At 41.5% G+C, this 12,807-nt stretch overlaps 1 protein-coding gene across 1 annotated transcript; it reads right to left on the minus strand.

Annotated features, from left to right (window-relative positions):
* Positions 1-4,603: 4,603 nt before the first annotated feature.
* sox4a (SRY-box transcription factor 4a) lies at positions 4,604-12,572 on the minus strand. Its single transcript, XM_087787534.1, has 2 exons — positions 9,569-12,572; positions 4,604-4,642 (listed from the first exon to the last, which is right to left on the minus strand). Exon 1 carries the CDS (start codon positions 12,268-12,270, stop codon positions 11,242-11,244), a length of 1,029 nt encoding a protein of 342 aa, XP_087643660.1. The 5' UTR covers positions 12,271-12,572; the 3' UTR covers positions 4,604-4,642; positions 9,569-11,241.
* Positions 12,573-12,807: the final 235 nt, after the last annotated feature.

The following is a 12,807-nucleotide window of genomic DNA, read 5'->3' on the forward strand; positions in this document are numbered from 1 at the left end:
AAAAGCCTGACATGAACAGATTGAAAAAAAAAATTGGAAAAAAAAAACAAGAAAAAAATTGTAAATACCCGTAAATTATTTTCTGGTCAGCTCCTGATTCCCTTGCATCACTTTAAATACTTCTGCCAAAACAGTAGAATAATATTTCACGTTTCTTCTGTAAATACTGTACAAACAAAAAACTCTTCAAACATATGGATCAGTTTTAACACAGTGTGGTTTGGCCGACTTTCACAATGTCACAGGACATTTATCTTTATTCCCTTCTTCCTCTATGTACCTTATAGAGAAATGACTTTTACAGATGTTCCCTCTGCAAACTGAACGCCCTCCTCCCCCTTCCCTCCCCCTATATCCCTCGAATGCACTTCACACACAGAGTTTTCTTGCGGGTTCCTCGCTGTGTGTATGTAACCTTCCATCTGGAAATAAATCCTTCCCCCGTACAAGCTGGGGAAACACAATTTTCTTCTTTTTTTTTTCCCGTCCCATGTGTCTATATTCTTTCAGTTAACATATAAACTTTGAATTTGATATATTTATTTAAAACTGTGAAATCCATGAAGTCATCTTTTAGAAAAAACATATAACCATTTTCTTTTCTGTTTCTTTTTGTTCTCTCTAAAAATATAAAACGTTATTAGACATAAAACTGCTTCCACTCTAATTCATTCTCTTCAGAATAGCCCAGCAAGTGTATATTCTAAAATCATTGGTGACTGCATGTATTAAGCTAAACACAAAGACAATTATTAATGGTGAAACTGTATAATATGCTAGTTTAAAAACAATATCTCCAAGTTCCCTTGAAAGATCTGAAGAAAATGGTGCCTAAAACTGTGCCCAAAATGCTTCAAGAACCCTAACACGATAAAACAATGGGCTTTTATATAAATGAGGAATGTCAAACCAATTTTAAATTAAGACTTTTAAAAGGAAAATCAAGCCAGAATATACGGAAATCTTCATCAATACACATCCCAATTTAAAAGTATTGGGCCTACCTTCAAAGCCTACAACCTCTTCACCCAAGATTCAACAGGACGTGTTGACATCGAAGTATCATGTCGCACTCAATCTTCAGTCTCTTTTCCTTCCGTCAAACCATCTACATGTGTCTTTTTCTCTTAGCTAATCGACCATTAAGACCTTTTTGTTGGTATTTCACTTACAATGTGAGTTCTAGCCATTCTGCAGCCAGCCTCAAGTGGGCACTTGATGAACTGCGGCTAGGATGCAAGTTGTCTTCACTTATACTAATACATGATGTAACTATTTTCACTCCACTATGTTACATTGTTATTGCTAGTGACAACTTCAATATAATAATATTAGACGTAGATAAGAAAAAAACGTCTAGTTCTGATTGAAAAAAACTTGAAAAGAAGATCAAAATACTTTAATGTGGAGTGACCTTGATAGGAAATGCTAAAAGAAAAAGATGAGCCTTTTTTTTGGTCAATTCAAATACATTTTCCACAATTTCTCTCCGCTCAGTGTCTAGACAGGATAGATTAAAAAAAAACCAAAGTTGTCCTTTTTTCTGTGCACAGCGTCAGATGTATTGACCCGGCCTGCGGTGCGCTTATATAAGAAACGTTACACAAGCTGGAGAAGCACATGGATCAGACCAATATAGAGCGGCGAGTGATCAAACGTCAGCGCCAGAGTGTGTGCGGTTGATGAAAGATGCAGAGTTTGTGCTTGAGCGTCTTTTTTTTCTGCCGTTGGTGGAGAGAAGACAGAAGCTCATCTCTAAGAAGTGAGCGGGAACTTGAGCTGAATTGTCTTAAATGTGAGAACAAAAACAGGATGGAAGAGAACACAGTCGAGGAGGGGGTAGAAGAGGAGGAGCAGGAGCTGCTTCTACACTTATAAGAGCTTTAGTGACAGGGAGGCTGCTCGTTTCAGCAGTGTCAGCACTTTTCCTTCTTGCATGTCTGTGTGTGTGTGAGTGTATGTGTGTGTGTGTGTGTGTGTGTGCAGGTTAGTGGGATCACAGCATAGGGGGGCACGTGTGTTTGCCATAGGGAATAGAGAGCTCCCTGTGCTGGTGTACCAAGGGCACTTTGCTCAGTAGCTGCAAAGGACACTCATGTAGTGCTGAGCTGATCCATGAGCTCATTCTGGCCTCCACTCCTCCTATGATATGATGTAATGTTAAACACATGACTAAAGAACCAACCGGGTTAATGTAACCATCTTTTTATGAGACAATAGCTGGAACTGTCTCTGGGTTTCAGTCAAAACTGCTTGAACATTTTTTCTTAAAATCTTTTGGTGAAAAAGCTGAAAAAAGCGGATGGACGGACAGACGGACGGACAGATAGATGGATGGATGGATGGATGGATGGATGGATAGAGGGAGGGAGGGAGGGAGGGAGGGAGGGAGGGAGGGAGGGAGGGATGGATGGATGGATGGATGGATGGATGGATGGTGGATGGGTGGGAGGACGGGCGGGCGGTTGGATGGATGGATGGATGGATGGATGGATGGATGGATGGATGGATGGATGGATGGATGGATAGATAGATAGCATACAGTACACTGTGCGACAGGATGTCACACCAAATGATTTATGACGGGTAATTATGGTTATTGAGGTGACATCATATCCTGCTCACTGCTTCCCTCATGTTGGGCTTGTGTAGCGACGTGTGTTGATGTGTGTGTTTGTGTGTGTTGGTGACTAATTAGTTATGCTGTCTGGTTCCAGAAGCGACTGTCTTTTTTTTCCCTGTTACAAAAAGGAAGGCCCGTCACAACAACATATCTCACAGACTCTCCAGACATGTCAAGCGACACACACTTTTAGGAGCACACAACACACATGAACACACAATGAAGTGTCACTGTCCTCAGTCAGCACTCTGTTTGTGTAATTGACTTCTTTTTAGATTTAGTGAAGCTAAAAACGATAGAAGACAAGAATGTAAGATAAGATTTTAAAACAGCATGCGTGTGTTACAGCATCAAATGTATTTACTATGGTAGTTATTCACAAATATTCTGTCTATAAAATCTCCTATAGATGTAAAGGTTGGTGCACACATTAGTATGCAGTATTAAGCGTTTTTATCCTTTCAAGTTGTGAACATTTGTTTTTGACCCTTTTCAAATGGCATAAGTTAACAATCAAAAAACATAAGTTTCTGGTTGAAGTCCTTCCTCGCGTAGAAACACTCCTCGGCCTCCTGACCCCAGAATACTTCAACGGACATGACCTTTCACCACTTTTCCGCAGCTGTCTTGAATGAGAATGAAATCTCCAGACACCGAGCAGCCGTCTCTCGCTGGTCGGGTAAAAGGCTCATCTGTTGACCAGAATAGCAATTCACAACAATTCAGTGAACTCTTGAAAATATTACACCAGGGGACTTAACATGTAGGATTTTTTTTCTGTAATTGAAGAAAAAAACGAATACATTCCTTCCAGGAAAAGAAAACCTTGGCCCACTTACAAGGCTAAGACGTGCAAAAAAAATCTAAAATCTTCATGCAACGGATTGCATCTTTAAAAAGTACAACAGAACGTAGAGCAGGGTTTTGCATTAAACGAGCGAGTCAAAAAGACATACCCACTACAAAAATTAGATATTTTAATTTATAAATATATTGAGGTACATGAGCCAATCAGAACATTCCATTAGTTTAATCCAGTGAGCAGTGAATCAACTGTATTAATTGACAGTTGCCAATGAAATACTTCACTGCAGACTCAATGGGTGGACCTTACGGAAAATAAAGCAGTATAATAATAATAATAAACCATTGGTTAATTTCTTCTTCTTCTTAATTATTTTCTTTATATTATTCTCGCCTCTGAGGTCTACCTCTAGAGTATTGTTAACTGGAATAACAGAGTGAATTACCGAAGCAAAACAGACACAAATGCCATTATTTACAGAACTTTCTAGACAGAAAACCTATTATACTATGTGTCAAAAAAAAGTCAATCAAATGACCGTACGGCTTATGTTTAAAAGAAAAGTTAATATTGTGTTTAGCGTTTTCTAGGAAGAGAAAATGTAAAAAAAAGAAATATCGTCAGTGTAAACATGACATATTAAGTTATCACATTATGTGTGTTTTTATGTGTTTATTTTACACACCTTTGTGCATGTGCAAAGTATATTTGTGTTGACGCATAAGGGACTAGCACAAGGCTGCCGAGGACTCTGTGATGTTTGTATGTTCAGTGTTGTGTGTTAATGTTGACATTTCACTTCCATCGACATCACCTTCATTGGCAATATTTTTTCTTGTGGATTTTCTAGTACAGTGGTCCCTCATTTATCGGGGGGATACGAATACACAGTAGACGAAATACGCGAGGTAATCAGCTTTTTTACAATTATATTATTATATTTTAAGGCCGTAAAACCCCCTAACCACACACTCTTATACATTTTTCTCAGACAGGCATTAACATTTTCTCACAGTTCTCTCTTATTTGAACACTCTCAAAGTTCAAACTTTCGCAGATTAAAAAAAAACAAGTACAATATTAGCTGTTTTAGCGATTGAACGTTTATGTAAATCTGGCAAGCCGAACGCATTCTGTACTCCATTAGCCAATCAGAGAGCAGAACACATATGCAGTTCTCCCTTAGCCAATCAGGATGCTGAACACAATGCCCGCTCATACTGTACGCTGTAAAAAAAAACTAGCAAAGTAAGAAACAGACTGCTGTAATTTTTAGTTTAGGCTTTTTATACAGTTTCTGTTGACTAAATAGCTACCTCTACCCGACATCATCTTTACTGGCAAATTATTGCTACTGACATATGTAGATTCGATAGAATCTTTATAATCACTATTAAAGAAATGAAGCGTCATTAGCACATCACTATAATTGTCAGAGCCAGAACATCATGAACATTGACATTTGTTTGATTCTTGCAAATTAAGTTGACAATGTTGCATGAACAACATCCCACTTCAGAAGCTCATTTCTCTCATTTAGGTGCTAATGTTGTTTTTGGACAAATGAATGTGCTCACATGGATCAGGTGCAGATTGACAAACCAGTGATCTAACAGTAATGTTGTCCTACTAACCTGAATCCTGCAGAACTGACACCAGAAATGATGATGCAACATCGGTTGAGTCACAAAAGCAGTCCAATTTAAGAAATTGAAATCCGGCTGAATGTAGGTCAGAGTTCTTCCTGCTTGGGTTTCAGGCGGTTCATATGGTCTGTGATGTAACAAGAGATAAATCAAACTTTTCATGAATACTTTTGCAACATTAAGTAATGGTTTAACACCGGATCTATCCCGTCTGAAAACTCTTGCTGTGCAAGCTTGTTTTTTTCCAAGAGCTTGTCTGAAGCACAGTACAATCTAACACCTACCAGTATGAGTCATGATTCTTCTGTCGTGATAAACTGTCTGAAAACAACGAGTTCTCTCTTTGTAGCCCAGTCTGTCTGGATACATGGACGCTGAGGGCCTAGACTGATGGAGGTGGAGCAATGTCTGGACTTTTTTCTCGCTGTTCAACATTTTCTTGGATGGTTTACAGGTCACTTGAATTGCCAGAAATGTTGTTTTTGTGATGTTCATCTCGAGATTATATCACACTTTCAAGATTTGTCAGATATTGTTAATTATGGAGTAAAACTTTTCTTTGTCTAGATCTTCATGTTCGTGTTCCATTCTATTCAAATGTTTACTGATACTGGTTTAATCATTTAAAATCAGCTTTGACTATTCCTTTTTCGGCGACAGAGTTTGTCTGAAGTTTTTGTCATGAGAAAATGTAATTTATGTGTTTTTTGTATTGTAACCAAAAACAATTATTATTTCAATCATTTCATTTCATGTCATTTTCATTTCATTCATTCAAAATTAATTTATATGACTGACTCAAATTAAAACTGTTGTGTTGAAATGTTGATTGATGCAGGGTTAAACTCTGTAGTGATACTAAACAAGAAAGTCAAGTTAATTGGGGAAAACAATGGAGAAGTAAATAGTATTGATGGTTTGATAATGTACATTCATTAATTTCATTCATTATTTTTCTATACCCTTTGTTCATTATGTGGGCGGAGCCTACCTCATTTCCTTCAGACGAGAGGTCGAGGACACCCTGGAAAGTACGCCACTCTGCAGCAGGACACGCAAAGACACACACATTCACAAACACACACTCATACCTTCACCCCTCTACCCATCAAGTACCCAATCCAACTCTGTATGTTTTTGGACTGTGGGAGGAAACCAGAGTGCCCAAGGTCACAAGTTAACCGGCAACAGTCTTGCTGAGAGGCGATGCACTGTATCATGATACATGACACACCTTATCAACCTTTATCAACTTACCAATATAATATACATGCTTCCTAAAATGAAATCATTTGAAAAGAAAAAGAAAATCAATTAAATTTGACTTAAACATTGTTATAATGTAATTGTCATTATATTCAAACAAGTGTTTGATTACATTTTAACATGAAACATGACCAATATATATGTATTGTAATCAGTATTCTCTGAAAAGGATGTTAAGGATCTAACTATGAAGATGAGCTGAGGAAGAAAACAAGTTAAATCATTGATGTCAAAAAAGGTAAAAACAGGGTTATTGTTTGTAAAGGAGCTCAGTTATCAAAATAATTACACAGCAAGATCGCTTATATGGATAGTAGTCGATATTAAAGTACACATTACACAATATAAGCGTAAGTACTGTCAAAGCTTCATGAAACAGTGCCCTAATTTAAGCGCTCACTAGGGGGCGTTCTTAGTTGGTACATCATGTAGTTTCAATAAAATAATAGATAAAAGTCAAATATTGTAGTGCGATAAGCTCCATCTGGTGGATTCTGAACATGGTGACACTGCTTCATGAATCTTCACCTGCCAATCATCGATTATGACCACTTTTTTTGGAGGGAAACCTGAAAAGATGTCTTAAAAGGGCTGCCACAAGTGAAGACTATTGTCAGAGAAACTTCATGTCAGATATTTGTCAAGGTGCCCATGACGATCCTCCATCATCCCTGACAGCTCCTGGGTTTTCACATTAAGTCTGACCACACACTGCGGACCATTGTTGGTTTTGAAGTGGCAGGAGGATCTGAGTCATCAAGAATGATTTGGACTTTCGCACAGTGTTGTCATCATCAACAGACTACAAAAAGACACAATGCCTTTCAGAGAGTACTTTCTGTTTTTACGCGAGGACAACTCAGAATAAGAAGTACTGATGAACAACACTTTGAAAATTACAGATGATTCAGTCTCTTTGAAAAGTAGGGATACGTTTATCCATCAAGTTTCCTTGTGGTGGGCTGATGCAGCTTCATGAAGCAGGGTCATGGTGTTTAGAGGTCAGTAGGTGGCGCCGTTGTTCAAAACAAAGAAAAATAGTGCAGAGACCGCCATCTAGTGCTCTCTGAAAATAATGACACCGCGTCATCAGACCATCACTGTTTTTTAAGATGTCCATTATTTGACTCCGTGTGTGAGCGATTAGTGTTTTGACTCGTGCTCATCGTCCTCGTTACCCCGCCGTAGATGTCAGATCTGTCTGCCGGTCCGACGCCGGAGAGAGAGAGAGGAGGAAATAATTACCGACGTCTCCTGTGGAATTGGCTGTAAATTGATACACACTAAGCGCTGCACCTCGGGGGTCCCTTTCCTCTTTTCTCTTTCTCATCAAATGCAGGAGACAAATGAATGCATCCAGAATTAATTGGATTTGGGCGCAGTCTACTGCAATATCCACCAGGACACCGAACACACCCTCGCCTCCCTCCGGTAGGTAAACATGCTTACAAGACACACACACCGCCTCTCCCTTATTCAAGTCATGCCTCGCAGAGACGTCGGACGCCACACCCCCACCATTCCACCCACCCACCCCACAACAAGTGATGAGATCAGTCTGTGTCCCTTTCTCCACACACACACACACACACACACACACTGGCACACTCGCCTCCCTGGAGGATTGCAGCCTCTCTTGGATACAGTGTTTCCATGGCAGCCACGTTTTCTGCACGTGGAGAGTCGGAGGGAGGAAGCGGCACGACCATGGCTATTGATTTACAGGCTGTTTATTGATCGTAGGTCTGCGGCAGCTGGGTTCATACATGCACGCAACATTCATGCATAATTACACATGCATTAATAGACTTTTGTCAATTGATTTAACAATTAATCGAGTTTATCACAATAACACGCTGTGATTAATCATGATTAAAGCAGCCTTGCTCTACACGCAAGTGGTTACTGCTGAGGCAGGTGAAGAAAACATTGATGTGGTGGAGGCTGAAGCATGAAGGACAAAAATGATCAAAAAAAGGGGGTAAATATTAGAAAATAAATCATCACAACATTCACTCTTAAGTCTTCCAGGAAAAACAGGCATATATAAATAAATGATTATAATGCTTACCTCTTAATTCTGTCATATTTTATCTTATATCTTGAATTTGTCCATTTCAATGTCATGCAAGGACTGGTGAATACATCTTTGTCAGAAAGATTAGTAGTACTTCCTATTATTCTTAAACCTTGTGAGTTAAATCAGGCAACAGTCATTAAAATGAAGTATGCTAGGATCTACACTATTTGGTTTTAAGAAAAATAAATGTTTAAAGAGAAAATTAAATAAAATGCTCAAATCAATTTAAGCAATTGAGTAAAATGTACTGTAATATTCAAATGACTAAATGATCAGGTAGAAACAAATCAACAGAAGAAGAAGCTACAGCTTAAAAGCATGTCTTGATTGTTTTGTTTTTTCGCTTTTCTTCTCATAAATGCAATAAGATTTTCTGTAGCGAGATATTTGAACTGCTAATAGTTGGGTACAGACACTGTAGTAGTAGTTAATATTTGTACTCAAATTCAACACTGGATTAAAAGGCATCTTGACTTAAGACTTAATATATAACTATACGTAATAACAATTGTATCTGTTGCACTGTTGCAAGTTACTCCTCTCACATATTTAAGAAAACAAAACATGTGTTTCATAAGCATCTGAGGAGTTACGGAACTCCAGATTATGTAATTATTTCAAATATGTTTTTGGAGTTCAAATAAAGTAAAAGTTGTTAAAGTTTATCTGAATTGTTAATGAAATCTGTTAGTAAAGATGTTTGTGTGATGCTGTGTGAAACATGACACATTAAATGAATATATGTCATAATTAGACATATTTGGAAGATGAATGAAGTCAGTGTTTTGATAACAACTCACTAATAATGGCAAGTCATTTTTTTTATTTTTTATTCTTTCATAATATCTGGAGCATCTCTTCACTGTCACGTGATCATATCAATTTATTGTCGAAGTACTTGATGATGTCTATTGACTCATGTGTTCTTCTCCAGGTGTGTTGAATGCAAAACAAATAACACAATAAAAAGTGCATCAAAAGTTCAGTTCCAGCTGATTTTTATTTCCACTTTTTTGGGAAAAAAAAGAAAATAATAATAACAAAAAAAGTACAGAGGTCTGAGAGGCAGTGATTGACCCAAACATTGGCTGGTTTTTGAAGTCAGAAACATCAAAACATATTGGCATGGTTCAAAAAAGATATTGCACAAATGAAAAAAACAAACGAAAAAAAAAAAAGATGTAAAAACTCCTGAACCACAATCATCTTTCACATCAGGATGTCCAAAGATGGCTGTCCTAGTGCCTGTCGTTGATCATTATCCTACATTATTAAAAGAAAACACACAAACATTTCTCGACATAAATATCTTCATTTTCTTTTAAAAATCTTAAACACCACAGCTATAGCTACATAATACCTGAATCTGAAATACAAATGCTATTTGCCATGCCATAATATAGGAAAACGATTAGCCTGCTCGGCAACAGGCGCAGAAAAAGGTTAAATACTATTTTTAATGCAATTTGCGCAAAAGAACTGATGAAGCACTTTGTATGTATCCCTCCCTCCAAAGTCTAGGCAAAGTGGAATGAGTGTGTTATTCCATCCAGTGGTTTAAATAAAACTTATTTTTGATTAAAAAAGAAGCACATGGAGGTATTAGCTCTATCCAAAACAGTGACTTTCTGGGGGTCTGTAGGTCAATGAGTACTGAAGGAACACAGTCACTGCTCGGACTGGGAGCCTTTTGTTTCATTGGCTGGTGAAACTGGAGTCACTGTGCCATTAAGAAGCATGTGGGTAAATACTGTAAACACTCTGTGAGGTCAGATTGTGCCAAAACAAACCCCTTTATGCACATCCAAACACTAATATCAATACAAACATCAACGTTGTAGGCTCGCCTGAAACGCCCCCTTTCTATAGATTTTATACAAAAATACAAGTAAAAAAATCATGACACACTCAAATCTCCTCAAAAGTCAGAGAAATCGGACATTGTTTTTAAATAAGATACACTTCTAGCCCTTCCGCGCCGGATACAGACAGGTGTATGTGCACGAACTCAAACGAAAACCTGTACGAGAACATCTATGTATCAAAAAGTTTGGCCAGTATAAATACATCAATATAAAAATCTGACACACAGGAACTACAAAGTTTGAAGCACTAGACGGATAAAAGGATGCGCGTCAGGGAACATTGGTCCTGAATTGTGCACTGAGTGTTTACTTCACTTCAGAAAAAAAGGTGTTTTCCAGAAGTTTTAAGTCAGTCTTTATTTATGTCCTGCCGTTAAAAGAGAAGCTGGTGATCGTGAATTGTGTCCGATGGTCACACCGAGTGCGTCATTACGCAGCAATAAACATGTTTACGCATTAACAACAACAACATCCTCCGCATCCCGGAGAGCATGCGTAACGATATCGAAAGGAATCGTTGAGACAATAAAACTTACACCTGAATCAGATTGATGGTCGAGTGGGAAGTGGGGCTTTTTTTTTCTGTCATAAAACCGACACGCACAAGCGTCTCTTCTTCCCGCTCCACGATTGATTCAAAAGTTTGGACTCAAGTCTTTGTGTCTCTGCTCACTGTTTACATTCACTCCTCCTCCTCCTCCTCCTCCTCCTGCTCCGTCGAAATGCAAACTAAGCATTTTTTTTTCCTCCCTCCGCGCGCTCCCGTCATGCGCCCTGCGCACTGTCCAAGTCAATGAGCGGCGCGCGCACGCTGCGCTCACAGGTTCTCCTCTCACTCTTCGCAGTGAAACATGTGGTCTGGACGCAGACACGCCTGTCTTAGGGGGGGTGTGGTGGTGGGGGCGATATACAGTCCCCCCAAAAAAAACCGCCAGGGAGGGGCCACTGGCCCCCGATCAGTACGTGAACACCAAGTTCGAGATGGTGGACTCCAGCCAGTCCCCTGAGATCATCTCGCTGACCTCCGGTGTGCAGTAGTCTGGGAAGTCAAAGTGAGACCCCACCCCGCACTCCCCGAAGTTCCAGTCCAAGTCCCGGTCCAGCTCCGTGTCCGAGAAGCCCATCCCGCCCAGGGACATGCCCTCGTAGCTGGGACTCGGGTTGGGGTCGTCGACCCTCTCGTCCTCGAACTCCTCGTCCGATGACGACACGGAGGACGAGGAGTGGGAGGCGGACGGGGTCGGGGAGGACGCGCGGGCGTACCTGAGGCGAGCCGTCGCCGCCGACGTCTGGTCCTCGTAGAGGCTGAGCGGGTCGCCGGACTCCGCGGAGCTGCTGAGGGTCGGGCTGGCGGGGACCCCCACCGAGGGCGGTCCGCTCTCCAGACTGTCCGCGCCGCCGGCGCGCTTCTCCGGGATGAGTCTGGCTCCAGACACTGACCTAGATTTGAAGAGCGTCTGGTGGTCGCCCGTGGAGTCAGACTTGGCTCCGGGGGTCTTGAGCGCCCGGCTCGCTCCTTTGGACGCGGGGCTCCTTTTCGCGCCCGGCTTTCTCTCCCGGTCCTTGTTGCCCCCCGCGCCCCCGCCGCCGCTCGACTTGACCTTCTTCCTCGGCCGGTACTTGTAGTCCGGGTAGTCGGCCATGTGCTTCAGTCTCAGCCGCTCCGCCTCCCGGATGAACGGGATCTTGTCCGTGTCCTTGAGCAGCTTCCAGCGCTTCCCCAGACGCTTGGAGATCTCCGCGTTGTGCATGTCGGGACTCTGCTCCATGATCTTCCTCCTCTCGATCTGGGACCACACCATGAAGGCGTTCATGGGTCTCTTGATGTGACCCGAGGGCGTCTTGCACCACGCCAGGTCGCTGCGCCCCCCGAAGGATGACGGGGACTCCTCGGGGGTCGGGGACAGATCCATGTCCAGGTCCGTGTCCGTGGAGTCTCCGGCCGGGGAGTGAGCCACCGCGCTCTCCGCCATGTGCTGAACCATCCTCCTTTTTTTTTGTTTGTTCGCCACGCAGAAGTTTTTTTTTCTGTCAGTTCCTCGCGCGTGGATTCCCTCAAAAACTTCAACTGCCCGTGCGGCTGAAAACTCTTCCCGCGAGAGTGGAGAGACGCCGTTTGGCGCAGCGGCGATCCGAGTCCCTTAGGTGAGCCTGGCTGTGAGCAGCGCAGCTTGTCCGTTCGGCGGAGGAACCATGTGGATTTATGGAGCAGCTGCGTTTTCTCATAGTCTCCCTGTTTCCAGAGCGCTCTGTTATATTACTGTAAACACTACTACCGCCGGCTCAGCAATATATACGCTCAGCTCAGGGTATAGAAGCCAATCACCATCTGTTTCCATCGGCGTTTTTTTCAGCCCGGACACGCCCACCCCGCCGCCCCATTGGCTGAGGAAGAAGAAGAAAAAAAAAACGGGTAATAATAATAATAGTGTGCGATGAGGATCTGAGTGTCTGACCTCATTCCTGTCAGGCTGCTGCCGCTGTAGGTGCGTGTCTCCGTGGGCGTGCGCGCGCGGAAAGGG

This window comes from Callionymus lyra, chromosome 3 (assembly GCF_982586985.1).
Source record: "Callionymus lyra chromosome 3, fCalLyr1.hap1.1, whole genome shotgun sequence".
Taxonomy (NCBI): domain Eukaryota; kingdom Metazoa; phylum Chordata; class Actinopteri; order Syngnathiformes; family Callionymidae; genus Callionymus; species Callionymus lyra.

Bases quoted from the DNA above. Each gene is read 5' to 3' on its own strand.
- sox4a (XM_087787534.1), bottom strand. From the start codon at position 12,270: ATGGTTCAGCACATGGCGGAGAGCGCGGTGGCTCACTCCCCGGCCGGA.